This window comes from Thermobia domestica, chromosome 3 (genome assembly GCF_964235325.1).
Source record: "Thermobia domestica chromosome 3, izTheDome1.hap1.1, whole genome shotgun sequence".
Lineage (NCBI taxonomy): Eukaryota > Metazoa > Arthropoda > Insecta > Zygentoma > Lepismatidae > Thermobia > Thermobia domestica.
This window is the reverse complement of record NC_137456.1, coordinates 251,662,398-251,677,534: the sequence shown is the minus strand read 5'-3', so window position 1 is coordinate 251,677,534 and position 15,137 is coordinate 251,662,398. Positions and strand designations below refer to the sequence as shown.

The window sequence follows — 15,137 nt, the reverse complement described above, 5'->3', positions numbered from 1 at the left end:
TCCGAACTATCAATTCAATTTCTAGCCTTTTATAAATATTTGATAAAATACGAATCAGAGTAGAGTTTTTACTTAATTCTTTTACTCTGTGGAAAAATAGTTATATGTTTATTATTTTAACTTATTATCATCTTTTGAGGTTCGATTTCAAATGACTATATTGAATATATCAAATGTTTAAAGTTTTCGAAATTATTTCAGACTAATCATTTCAGTGAAGTTTAGATTTAATCAACAGACCACCACATACTGCAGAGAATAAGTGATATATTTGGTTTAAAATGGTCGCAAACAGCGCTATATTAATGTTCAATACGATATAAGTACATCAGTAAGTAGCTTTATATACATATTTTGATATAACTGTATGTACTGGGTCAGCGTACATCCATATTTAAAAAAATAAGAAGAATTATGTTATTATCTCCCCCAAATAACCCACCAGACCTTCTCTCGTAAACTCTGATTCTTGAACCTTTTATCCCTCGGACAAGGGGAGTGTCACAATTCTTAGGACTGGCTTATTATTATTATTATTATTATTATTATTATTATTATTATTATTATTATTATTATTATTATTATTAGGGCAACCTTAAAGCATAAAAAGCTGTAAAAGCATAATGGAATTTCTCACCTATGGTCGCTACCATATCTGTGATTTTGACCACTTTACATATCCAAATTTGATAGTCTTATAATTTACAAAAATAAAGCCTAATGCTTAATCCAGAACCCTATGTGTACCATAAAGAAAAATTGTTAATACATTTTGTGCCAAAGAAAAAAAATATCAACAAAGACTGCTACCAATGCCGCATACAATGGAAATCAACTGCCAATTGCCTTTACACGCAACAATGGAAAGTTCCAACTCCTCCTCTCTCCACGCCTCCCACTGAGAATTTTTTTTTTTTTTGTTTCTTTTTGTTTTGTTTTCTCGCTTTGTGTTAAAAGGCAGGCAAGACTGGTCGTGCTTATTCCAAGATGCCAACATCAAAAGTATATGCAATCTGAGAGAAAGAGACTTCCCAACTGACCATTTCAAAGGAGAAGGCGGTAATCTATTCTGTATTCTTTGTTCTGAATTCATTAAATACGAAAAGTCTACTGTGCAGGTACATGTTTCTTCTTCGAAACACTGCACAAAATGAGGTAGTATGTTGTATTGATGTAATCTTTTAGTGGAAAATGAACAGTTTCATATACATTTTTAATGCTTGTGTAATAAAAACGAGTAAAATAAAACAAATATGTCATAGAAATGGGTAAAAATGCAGTATAATTCAAGGAACAGCATATTAAGGCATAACTTAGGAAAAAGCATAATAAAGCATAATGTAAGGAAAAATAAAGCATAATATGCAGCTGTATAAAGCATAAAATTGGTTGCCTTAATTATTATTATTATTTAATCGTCTCTAAAAATAAACATCGTGATGTACGACTGATGAGGATCTTGGCTAGAAGATCGAAACGTCACGTGTAAATGTGTTTTTTATTAAATAAGTGCAGTCTTGTTCAGCAGTTGTTTATTTTTCTGATTTTATTTGCAAGACGTATGACTATGATTGTGTGTCAGTTAATCGTCTCTATATCACAAAAGTGCGCTCACGTTTCGTTTTCTCTTATATCCACAAAATCGAATTCTTCCAACATATCGGAGCACAAATAGCCGTCCTTTTCTTCTTCATATTGGATGTCAACTGTGAAAGTATTCACTTCGCACATACTTTATTTATCAGAAACTGAAAATAAGTCTTCCACCATCTTTTGTACTGTATTGTTATGACAGCTCACTTTGCAGTAAGATTGCGGATTGTAACTCGCCTGTTCCCTTTAACCAATTAATTCAATCGTTGAAAATTTGTCGCAGTAGTTGCACTGCTAGTTTGTTTCCACTTGAACTTGGCATTTCTTTATAAACTTTTTCATTCACCTGTGCACATCATTCTTGTCAATGACATCCTCTTCGTAAATATTCTACAGCCTTTACTGGATATCAAACCGATTGCATCCCTCTATTATCAAGAACTCAAACGGTATGTTGTTTGTACTTTGCGTCCATTATTTATTTACAATGAGAGAAGACTTATTACAAGCTTGTATACAGAATGAATCACTACAATATCTGGAGTCTGGACGATCTATTTGAGTTAGAAGAAAAGTTAGGCCGACCACTGCACTTGTTTCGGTACGGCCTCTCCAATATTACGCCACTGTTTTCTTTTTACTGTTTATTTTTATTTTCACTTAAAAGACACTTTGCATAAATTTGAAGTTCCATTGTTATTCGGATTGCTGATTTTGACATTAATACTTTTGAGTGTTTTTAAATAGTCTGCGCTACTCTGCATCTTTGTTATCGCGGAGTCACTCTTAGTAGCAATTCTACAAGCATCACAGAAGAAAATGAACTGTCTCATGTGGACGAAGTTGCACTGGACTTTCAATCTTCGTCTTGGAAAAGCAGTATCAAAGCAACTTAGCTAAACGTAAGCCACAATTGTACGAAATCACACCCGATTTTTTCTAAAAGTCAAAATGTAACCGCAACATTTGCATAGTGGCAAACCTTTGATTTTCGCCGTACAATCAGTAGCAAAAATAACGAGAAACAATGAAAGTTGCGTATTAACACGAACTCTAGTTACTTGTCATTCCATCAAAGCTGAACTTGGTATGTCAAACTATACCCTCATAAAACATTATTTGCAACAAATTATGTTTTTCAGTGTTATCAAAATAGCAATAACATCTCTAATTTTAAACATTTGAAGACATGAAGCACTATTCGATTACTTTTTATGACTTCATGATTACTGAAATTCATATGCCGTATCTTCAAATCGCGTATGCTAAATAAAAATACATTATCTTGAACGGATACGGAATAATAATAATAGCTTTAACGCCATTATTAATATCGCAAGGAATATTCGAAGTTATGGGCGTGATGACGATACAACCTTTTTTGACTTCCTATTACTACGAACAGTCACCGACACACAATAAAGTACTAAACAAAATAACTTACGCAAATGATTCAAAGGACCAGCCTCAATTTCTGTAAGTGTACAATGCAGGAGATTATCAATTAATTTCTTTCCGGCTAGATTTTGAAGCGTGCAGGGCGACATCCACAAATCCATTTTTTTTATAAATTCCTGAAAAAAAATAAATAAATAACAACAACATTCATAGTAACACACTAAATGTTGAAAGCTATTTTAATAATTCTAACAATTTTAATACAGCACTGAATACCACTAATTCTAGCTTTGGAGCTTCTTGCAAACAGTAAAAGAGATTCTGACCAAAGCATATATTATCTAATTAATAATAGCGACAATGTGTCTGATGAAGGCAAAGATACTTTTCCGAAACTGTAACGCTATTATTTATTAGATAATATATGCTTTGGTCAGAATTTCTTTTATTGATTAAACCATTGCATTTCATCTGTATTTCTTCCGTTTTTATGAAACAATTGAAGTTCGGAATATCCCAATGGTTACCAGTCTTTGATTCATGCGGTTTCAGGGTTCGAATTGTTTTGTATGTTGCTATTTATGAAGGTTGCAGATATCATTCCGAAAATGAGTATTTTTACTGCCACGTTTTCTGAGACTCACAAGAAGAATTACGTGTTCAAACATTCAAAATTACCAACATTGCACTTTAGCTGTGTTACATTCCTTTACACTTACGTAGCATTTGCCAGAATGGATACAGTCTTAAAATAGGAATAATACTAATACTAATAATAATAATAATAAAATAAAAGTAGCTGATTTATACATGTTGATTCCACTTGAAGGAAGTCTAATATTTTTTTCACTACATTCCTTATTTGGAAGACTTTTGAAATGAGTACAGTTCATAAAACAATATAACGATGATAAGTACAGTAGACTCCGAGTATCCGGCTCGCGACTATCCGGCCTAGTTTTCGTTCATCGTAATTAAATGAGGAAGGCAAGGCGTTGCATTGGCAACATTGCCAAGGCATTGGAAGCGGGCGGCTGCTACGATCCTCCTACGTGTCGTGCGCAAAGTACAAGTAGTGACAGGAAAAGAGTAGCGTTTTGCTCCTTGTTCATTGTTTCGTCAATGTGTAACGGACCTCAATACAGTACGCTTGCCGCTTTTCCTCATTATAACTATACAGTACGTACAGTACTGTATTCGAAAATTATTCTTGGGGTATGCTTAACGTTCATAAAGAAATGAGTTCCTAGAACTCCGGCATATCCGGATTTTTTGTTATCCAGCCTGCCCTTCCGCCTCATTAGGCCGGGTACTCGGGAGTCCACTGTATCGAATTTTGGAATGCAGATCATGTTTTATTTTTACGGATGTTAAGCCTCTCGCTTCTATAATAACCAAGATGATAACCAAGATACGGTAGATTTATTATTGGGCTTAATTATCGTTTTTCTTCAGTAGTGAGAACATAACGATGGAACTTATAGCTTGAAGTGGAATCTGAATGACTACTCGATGTATATTAAAGGATTTACGTTCTTATCAGGAGTAGCGCCTGGAATACGTGAGCATTTAAAGCTCCGCATTAGCCATTCCAGTAAGGAGAAACAATATTAATGATTGGTATGTACTTCCAAGACAGGACACAGTGCTTTTATCTTCTCCGGTTGTCACCTTTCCTCTTTATTAGTCCACACACCTGAAGACGTTAGGTGCTGGAAGTTATTCTTACCATTGACTAATAGAGAGGACTAGCGCTATTTTAACATAGCGGAAAGTAAAACAACTAGACGTCTATAGGAGTCCATCAAATAGGCCTTAATTGCAGTGTGTGACCTTACATTGGAGTAAAGAAAAAAGAATCATTTATTATTTTGAAAATGTCGAATTTTCTCCCTCCCCTCCCCTTCAAAAAAAAAAAAAAAAAGCATTTGCGGACAGTATTACCTTTCTATCTCAAGAAATCTGCAGCTGAAAGTCGTCGTTAGCTAATGGAGAGCACGCTTTATCTGGATCAACTTGCAAAAGCTGGTTTAGACAATACAAAGTCAACGCTTTTGACGTGAGTGACACAGAGGGTCCTGTAATATGATATTAATATGTTATTGAATATAGTAAGAATTAATTGTTACGTTAAGTAATTAAAATGATGTTAATTAGAATGCTATTTTTTTTAAATAAAAGGATAGGTATTATTTATTTGGAGTATTTATTAAAATTGTTATTTTAAATGATAATAATATAGTAGTAAATAATATTATAATATAAGATATAAGAAGTATAGTGGTTGGAGTTGTACCAAGGATAAATCCTTGGTTTTTTGTGTGTATTTAAACGTTATGTAGTTTTTTTATAACAATATGTTATGTAAAGTTTATTAGCATAGTGTATATTTATAAATTTAGGTGTTTTTTTTTTTATGACTGTTAGTTTTGGTTGGTTTATCCTGGATGCAGATTGAATATATCAAACTACATTATTAGCGGGTATAGGTTGAATGATAATTATTGTTTTAAAACGCCAGCTTTTATATTATTATAAAAACTATTTTGGATTTAGAAAGGCATTGTTTATGCTGGGTTTTTTTTATTATATGGAAAATGTTTTTTTTTTATTTTTTAAAAATAATTATTTTGAAAGTTTTTATTTAATAATGTTACTGAATATAGTAACAATTAATTGTTATGTTAAGTAATTAAAATGATGTTAATTAGAATGCTAATTTTTTTAAAATAAAAGGATAGGCATTATTATTTGGAGTATTTATTAAAATTGTTATTTTAGATGATGATAATATAGAAGTAAATAATATTATAAGATTATGATATAAGATATAAGAAGTATAGTGGTTGGAGTTGTACCAAGGACAAATCCTTGGTTTTTTTGTGTGTATTTAAACGTTATGTAGTTTTTTTCATAACAATATGTTATGTAAAGTTTATTAGCATAGTGTGTATTTATAAATTTAGGTGTTTTTTTATGACTGTTAGTTTTGGTTGGTTTATCCTGGATGCAGATTGAATATATCAAACTACACTATGATAATTATTGTTTTAAAACACCAGCTTTTATATTATTATAAAAACTATTTTGGATTTAGAAAGGCATTGTTTATGCTGGGTTTTTTTATTATATGGAAAATTTTTTTTTGTTTTTTTAAATAATTACTTTGAAAGTTTTTATTTAATATATTTTGATGCCACTAGAAAATCCGTTTGCATGCGAGTTTTTTTTTTTTTTTTTTTTGTAACAATGTTATAGGACTTTTTTTTGTGGTTGGATTATATTGTTATTTTTGTTTTTTAATAGAACTTTCACAAAGGAAACATTACAAAGTATATGCGTGAATAATAATTTTAAACTTTTTATTGTTTAATTTTTATTGGAACATGACACCTGGTAAACAGAAAAAGTTTTAAGATAAAGAATTTGTGGTATTACTAGAAGATAAACCTCAGACGCTTATATTGTCCGAAATACCGGTACTAAATATCGATGCGTCAACTGTAAGTAGACGTAAAAAGCAGCGAGATTGACCCAGAAATTAGCAAACTCGGTACCACATGAATTGATGGAATGAGACTTACAAAATGTTTACCATTAGTGAATTGCTGCTTCAAAGACAAGAACGAAAATATTTTTTTTTGCACCGAAGTGTGACTGGCGATAAGAAGTGGATTCGATATGACAAGCGCAGGAAGTCATGGGTGCGTTCTAACGAACCATCAACATTAACGTCACAACAGGATATTCATGCAAATAAGGTCACGCTGTGTATTTGGCCAAATCAAGTCGTCGTAGACTCTATGAGCTGTTGCAACCGGGTCAAACGGTTAGTGCTGAACGCTACCTAACAGTTACTCAATCTGACTCGACCACTGACAAAAACGCACGCAATATGCCAAAAATAATGACAAAATTATTGTTCTCCATTACACTGCTATACCACGGAGGCACTTTGATATGATATCTTACCCTACCCGCCCTATTTACCGGAAGTCGCTCCTTCAGGTAATCAACTGTTTCGGTCGATGCAGCATGAACTTTCAGAACATTTCAGATATTTTGAGAAAAATCAAAAATAGCTAGATGGGTCGATCGCCTCAAAAGAATCTGATTTTATTATAACTAGCTGAACCTGCGCTCTCTCCAGTGCTCATCATTCGCATATGAGCATGAAACTCCTTGTACATGTCATCTCAACATCTCATAACATCTGTACATGTCTCTTTATCGACACAAGTAAAAGAGTCTTGATAAAAATCGGTAAGGGTACCATAAACGGGAGATTTTTCTTATTACTTTTTCAATATCTTGCACCGGTTGCAAGATTTGAGCCTACTTCCTGTTGGAGTTACTAATTCATGTATGATCAGTATTTTCTTTCTTCTAGCATGCAGTATATAATAAGCACATACATTACATACACAACTAACCATAATATCAGTCATATATTGTGTTCATTGGGTAAAACATTCAAACAATAAAGATTCATCTTAGACTGGAGAAATGGTTATCCTTCATTTTTCACTATCATTTGGTCTTGAAATAAACATCTAAGACATGGAACCCCTGCACACAACTATGTGATGTTGGAATATATAACTCGTAGTAGGATATGATGCTTTACTTTTCTAAAACTTCAACACTCCTAGTGTACCCCTAAAAATGTAATAAAGATATAATGGCCATGTTTTTTTTAAATATTCAATTAGAACTGGACAATCTACATAAAATTTGGGATCGACCAGTGAAAACCGCACGTTTCTAGCACTTGTGGTTTCCGAGATCTCATTTTCGAAAGGATTCGAGACGAACGTATAAACCTAGCTACGATTAAATTCATGAACGTTTGTGTAATTACTATTGTTAGCTATTATCTTATTAATCGATTTGTAAAATAAATGATAAATAACTGACTACGAAAACGCTCTAACTAAGGTTAAGTGCTATACAGAGACCATTTCTTTGAATAAGGATTTTCAATGTGAGCCGTCCCACAGTGTATCAAGTCCTTATAGTAGCCACCGAAGCTTCGCAAACTTCTATTTCGTAGTATCTAAATTAAATCTACAATATACTAACGTTTGATTTGATCCACATGAACCTGTATTGAAGAAGGAAACAAAAAGTGTAAAAGAAACCTTTGTCGGGGATGAAAACTTAGATTTTTAAATTAGAGGCAGGTATACTATCAACAAACTGTTTTTAGAAAAAAAAAAGAAAATTGTTGCTTGAATTAACTCTCGCTGTTCTTTTTTTTATCCCAACAAACATTCATGTCTATTTCCAAAGAACGGTACATTAATATATTTTATTCAAGGTATCGATCCTCGGAAGCTACAAATATTTTCTTGCCTTTCGGATCACATGGATTCCGCGATAATAATCTATATAATAAATTCTGCGGCAACATCACATTTCAAATTCGTCCAGCTTAGATATTTCAGTTTTTCTGAACATTCATCTCTGATACGTACAAAGCATGCCTTGTAAATTACAGTCGCAACGTGTAAAATAATTTTTTCCTTAAGTATTTGCGCAGGGTCTACCAAAGTAAATATGAACCAAGTGAACTTAATATCGTGATGCACAGCAGATGCAGAACCATATGAAGATGAAAAAAAAAAAAAAAAAACTTTAGTTAAATGTCATACTCTTATGTCTTTTAGGCTAAAGGAGATGGATGATGAATGAAAATGGACGACTGTGAAAACTAATATTTTGTGCTCTTCACCGGAAATCTAACCAGGGATAACATGCACCAAAGATGTACGCGCTAGCCACTAAACTAGCGGTAGTGTTAAGGATATGAAGATGATAAAGGCCACGTGAAGAGGTACTTGATCAAGTCTAAACAGTTGTCAACATAAACTACGCCTTTATGATTGTATAAACTGTATATAGGCTAGTAGTGATGCTGTGTATTGTTGAAACGAGCGAATTTTTTCCTACAAATTAAGCGATCTATGTTTTAAATTAACCCGTGAAGAGCCCAACAGCTTCTTCTTGCCCTCAACCAGAATATATAGATATCTTACTTTTACTGATCACCTATCACTGGTTGATACAAGTTTTTCGCACGAATATTCCTTTATGAAACAGTGTTTATTGTTATAACGGATGTGCTAGAAAAGTTAACCTGCATCGAGGAATACAAAGTGACCAACAAAATACGATTTTTGAAGGTACTAAGAGTTGGTTAGTCAAAACGGTATTGTATCTCTATTCCCAGTGAAATCTCAATTGAAAATTTGCACCACAATAAGTACTACTTGTCTTCTGTGGGGTTAAAGCTGTATCGCTGGACCAATTTTAGGAAATTTACCGGGCGAACTGGAGAATTTACTTTAGTTTCTGATGAAGAATGTGTGAAAGCCAGGTGGGAGAAATAGTTGAATTTAAGAAGGTATTTGTTGTTGGTTGTTTTTAATGTTATAAGCAGCAACGCATATGGAGGTGGAAGGGACTATTTGTCAGAGAGGTTTACTTGTTATGATTTAGTGACGGGAAGGGCAGTGCAGAAATGGCACTAAGAACAAACCATTATCTTAAGCTATGTCATTAAATTTACCATCCCTCTAGTAGTGAATAGCGTGTGAGCCTTGGGTTCACGTATTACCGGATTTATTTAGGCAACACTCGAGCAGACGGCTCTACCAAATTTTCACACATTTATTGCATTTTCCGACTTCTTCCTGCAGAGCATGCACTAAATGAGAAGCTAATGCGTAAACCACGAACCAACTTGTGCTAGGTGGCCCAAGCGGAGTGAGGAGGCGCGTCAGCGACGGGAGGTATACGCATAAACAAGGATAGTGGAAAAAATACATAAAATATCCGTAATAATTTTCACCTTCAAAAACACTTAAATAATCGTAACAGCTCTTACTTTCAAATGGCTTCACTGGTTTGCCGGGTACAAATGGCCAAGCTGCGAGAAGAAATTTGTCTGCTTTGAATTTTTACTTCTTTTCCACACTTTGCATAGTTGATTTTACGTTTCAACATACCATGACACTGCAAAAATTTATAATATGACGCTCGCATGTTTGTATTATATTCATCGCTAACACGAACAGAACATTCCTGCCGTTTATTTCCACCCTTTTCGCATTCTTGTATGCTTCCGCCTTCCGCTTCAGTAAATAGTTACACTTAGAACACGTTCACTTCCATTCAAAATGTATTTCAATATGATATCTAATGACAGAAATTATTTATATTCACACTCTACTTCTTTTACAAAAAGTGTTTGACAAAATTTTACCGTTAAATTTTCTTAGACCCGTCTGCTAAAGTGAACCCTTTATTTATATGAAGGCTGTGACTTAACATTTTTAACGAGCTTTATCGAATTATAACCTAACCAACTTAACTTGCTAGGTTGTCAGTACAACGGTGTATTTCTGTACAGTGTACAGAAGTTGTACTGTATTTTATGCCTACAAGTGGAGCGTTATTAGTATCAAATCATGAAAAGCGTTACTGAAACTCGTATGATTGCCAAAAACCAACTGTTTTCACTACTCGCGCTTACGTGCGTACCCACCCTCACTAACGTGTCTGCTCCCTTTGGACGCACCCCCTCCCTATCAGGCAGGCTCATCACCTTCGCCCTGCTCTAACTAGATTACGTTGCATTCCTGCTTTTCGAGGCCACCTACCACAAGTTGGTTTGTTTTAGCACTGTACTTTTTAAGCCATATATTTAGACGCCGCCTTTATACGCAAATAGTGATTCCGAATTCTAATTGTAAACGTTTACACGCCTTTGTTTTGAATGTAACTACCTTGTACTTCAACGTAATCTAACTACGTAATACAACCAAATCACATGTACTTTTGTGGATCGAGAATTTCGCAGGAATATTTGTTTTCACTGTGTATAAAATGCTGTATTTAATAGCTACAACAGTTATTTCTTCTTAATGTTAACCTTTACCATATCCGATACGATTTTGAAGAAACTACATTCGATTATGCCTAAAAGGCAAGGTATATGTAAAAATTTCTAGTGGAACCCCTATTGTAGATCTCAACAATATCCTCATATGCGAATCTTAAATATTCGAGTACGTCGAATTAACTTAATGTGTACCAAGGCTTTGGTAATAGTATACATAACGTCGTGATCTGCGTTTCTTCTGTGTTCTATTACTACTTCTACATGAAATACCATAAATTTTCTACGTAGTGCAATAGTAAGAAGTATCCATGCGCACAAGACATGCGATATGCGTTAAGTTCCCCCCCCCCCTTACACACACATAGTCATAGATAAAGTACAAGGGCACTACACATGCAGATATAAAGTACAGGTACGTTCTGTTTTATTTTCGTATCAGTCGATAAGTAAATCAAAGTCGCTTTGTTACCCCCTTGGTAAGTTGGTAGATACTCAATGAATAATCCCTGAAAGTATGAGCGTCCAGCTCCTTCGGGAACTGACGCGGCTTTACGTATACTATATCCAAAGCGTTTATTATATCGGTAAATACCAATTGTAATATAACCTCTTAATAATATTTACTTCACTGGAAGCATTCATAAATAAATTCGCAGTCAATTACTCACAGATCAACCGTAACACCTTCAGTATCCGAATTCTTTATGATACACTCCTGTTCCCAAAAAAGTAAGACTGCCTTCTTATCTTATCAACTTTGGTGTAGCTATAGAGCCCAGCCGACTTCATCACTAATATTGTTTCGAGTATAATTGGTTTAAATGTTATAGTATTGAACCACATTAACTATTTGCCGGAAGTAAAATTGAAAAAAAAACTACTAATTGAAAGAAAGAAAAGAAAGAAAAAATGAATGGGGATAGTTTTACAGCGTTGCTAGGTCTACCGATTTATCAGATTTCCTGATTTTTGCATAATCCACTGATCTACTGATAATTTATTTTTAAAAATATTTTTCTCCTGCTTTTACATTTTTATGAGAATATACGTTAAAAATCGATCGTGCTGCACCTTATAATGAGAAAATATTGACGAGATCTTCACGTGATATATATATAGTGTCCAGGGATGTACGCAGAGGGTGGGTCCTGGGGGTCCGGAAGCCCCGAAATTTCGATTTTTGTGTAAATTTAGCCTAACTTTAGAGCAATTTTAGGAATTTAAAATGCCCCATATTGAGTTTGGATTCCGGAAATAAATTCCTGCGTACGCTACTGATAGTGTCACATCAGGCAGTGCCGGATTTATAATCCGCACGATCCCCCGGTGCGGGGGGGCCCGGACCCTAAGAAGCCCAAGGGGTTTCAAAAGTTCCCCTGCGCCTTGCCTGTAAATACTAATTCTTAAAACACTTGAAAAAATGATATTTTCACAATAGTTTAATCAATTACATAGTATCGCAAATAAAGTATGATGAAAAAGGCTGAGGAAAAATAAAATGCAGCAATGATAGCCCGTTTCGGTTTAAGTCTTTAGATGCCGAAGCTAAAGAGCCGGATCTGAGCATTAAAAAAAAAAAAAAAAGTTTAATTACTTGAACCAAGTAATGAGCTACCAGAACTGACAACGAAGCAAGAGATGTCTCTTACAGTAATCAGTCCACCCAAAGGCCAGATTAATTATTTCAGCCATGATGTTCTTTATCAAAGGAAGATTATATGAGTTTCATTAATAGCTATGGAAATTTTACAGAAGTAAACAAAAGCGTTGAAAACGAAGTTTCGAGATATGTGATTAAAGTGTTTTTAGGATTTTTACATGTAGGAAAACCAACTGCATCCAGACTTGCAACTCTAGTGTTAAGTCATTTGGAGAAATTGGGATTGTCTGTAAAAGAATGCGGAACGCAGGTATATGATGGCGCTGCTGTGATAAGTTGTGCTTACGCAGGTATTCAGAGACTTCAAGAAATTGAGAAACGAGCTACATATATTCACTGCACGGTACATAACCTAAGCTTTGTCATTAATGAGGCCGTCAAAGGTGTAAAAAAAAGTTGCCAGTTACTTCACAACGCTCCAGGATTTGTATATATTTTTTGGCCAAAATATAAATAGGTGAGATATTCTGTCATGATTAACAGGAGAATCAGATGTCACTTTAAAATGTTCTATCCAATTAGATGGGCATCACGGTATCAGTCCATTGTATAGGCTGAGGTATGCTGATGTAATTATCTCTCCGAAAACTTCCAGTCATAAGTAAGAAGGTTAACGATGTATTAGAAGCAGAGGGATTTACGAAAGGCAAGGAGTTCCTTCGATTTTATTTTTCTTACTGTAGTGTTGTCAAAAATATTTTCACAACTGAACATCGCATAGCAACTTTTCCAAACTAAACAAATTGATCTTGAGAAAGCTTTACGCACTCCTGAAGAAAGCACAGAGGAATTCAAGAAAATGAGTGAAGAATACTAGCAAATAGAACAAAAGGCCACAGCTGTTGCTGCGAAGTGAAAAGTCAACCCTGTGTTCTTAGAAAAAAAAAAAAGGCAACCGAAAGTGAAGAAAACTTTTCGATGAACTGGTAGATCATCAGTTTTCGGACACAGAGGCTTGCTTTAGGGTTAATGTTTACAATACACTTCTAGATATCGCGTACAATGAAATAAAGAACCGTTTTACATTGCTACAAACAATTCTTGATGAATTTTCAATCATATGCCGAATGGTACGTACTTGTAAACCTTTCAGACAAAGAAATTTTAGTTAAAGCTAAAAAAAATACAAAAGAAGTACCAGCAAGACATTGGCGCTTTGCTACCATTGGAATTAATTTCCCTTCGCACTGAACCTAAATCCATATTTCAAAGATCACACTGTTCTTGAATTGGCGGTATAAGTCGGGTTTAATACTATTGCCCCAAGTTATCCTGAAGCTTTATTCCTGACTTTACTCGTGACTAGCTTCCGCTGAAAGGTCATTCTCAATCTTAAAGAGTATCAAGAGCTATTTAAGGTGTCCAGTGACACAGGAGAGAATGAGTGACTTAGGAATGTTGGCAACCAACCATGAGAGGCTTCGACCATCGAAACGAGAGGTCTTATACGGGAGTTTGCAGAGCTGAAGTCGAGAGTGAAGGATTTTTTGTAAAACATAAGTATTTGAATTTCTGTTTCTTAGCAAATAGAACACTAGTAATATTTCATGAAAATGTGCTATTAAAAATGTATTGAGTATAGAAGGGGTTCTTTCAAATATTCTTGCGGGGCGCCCGAAGTTTCTAGATCCGGTACTGCATGAAGGCCTATTCATCTAGGTATGTGTTACTCTTCCTTCATACGTGCCAATGGAAAATTCTTTTTCATTACTTGTGCATTAGAGATCTATCGAGTAGCTTCCATTTATGTGACTCACGTTATTGAGGGCAGCACATGAACTGTTCACGAAATAAGAGTTTTATTTCTTTAAGTTTTATCATAAATGTTAGATTTTATTCTACTTTATCGGAAAAATGACTAGATACAGTTCTATTATAAACAGTGTTATTCACATCTATTTCAGTAAAAATGAATGTGATTTTAAAAAGACTGCCTGCAGAGATAGAAAATTGATTGACTCAGTTGCAAGAAAGCCTTCGACGTTGTAGCTGAAACGAAGATAAAACTAACTTCGGTCAAGTATCAAGTCATTTCACAACAAAATTTTACTCAGTTTTCCAGTAGTTCACCTAATACTAGAAGCAGTAAATTCATAAATGTCCCATATCAACGACTGTCCAAGTCATTAAATAGTTATGAGACAATTGGAATAAAACTGTATAACAAGTTGCCTGCATCACTAAAAGATGAACATATAGATAGTTTTAAAAGTAAGTTATACAATTGGTTAGTTGTAACGCTCTTTTATACTTTACAGGAGTATTTTAATTGTTCAATAGAAGTGTAACGTATTTTGTAATCTCGTGTTGAGCTTGTATTTAAAATGTATATTGTTATTGTAATTTATTTTGTAATGTCATTTCATCATTAATTTAGTTATAGATCATTATTTATTTATACTTACGTATCAATATTGCATCACATTTTGACGTTGTCTATTGCTATGTATAGCTTAACGACAATAAAATTCTTTATTATTATATTATTATAACATGCTAAGGCTCGCAGTCAAGGATGTCTTAAGGATTTTAATTTTGGACAGACCCACTCCCTTGCGTATAGATATACAGGTATATGCA

The 15,137-nt window shown here is 34.1% G+C and overlaps 1 protein-coding gene across 4 annotated transcripts in view; it reads right to left on the bottom strand.

Annotated features, from left to right (window-relative positions):
• LOC145681014 (uncharacterized) overlaps nucleotides 1–15,137 on the bottom strand; it is a 172,965-nt gene that overhangs the window by 46,605 nt on the left and 111,223 nt on the right. For 2 of the 4 annotated variants that reach the window (XM_081752287.1, XM_081752294.1), the window contains exons 1-2: nucleotides 11,566–11,801; nucleotides 3,038–3,167 (exon numbers count right to left, since the gene is read on the bottom strand). In XM_081752287.1, the coding sequence (XP_081608413.1) occupies nucleotides 3,038–3,152 (115 nt within the window). In that variant the 5' untranslated portion in view covers nucleotides 3,153–3,167; nucleotides 11,566–11,801. Of the gene's footprint in view, nucleotides 1–3,037; nucleotides 3,168–4,935; nucleotides 5,070–11,565; nucleotides 11,802–15,137 lie in introns of those variants that run through there. The other 2 variants (XM_081752289.1, XM_081752288.1) reach the window with 2 other exon arrangements.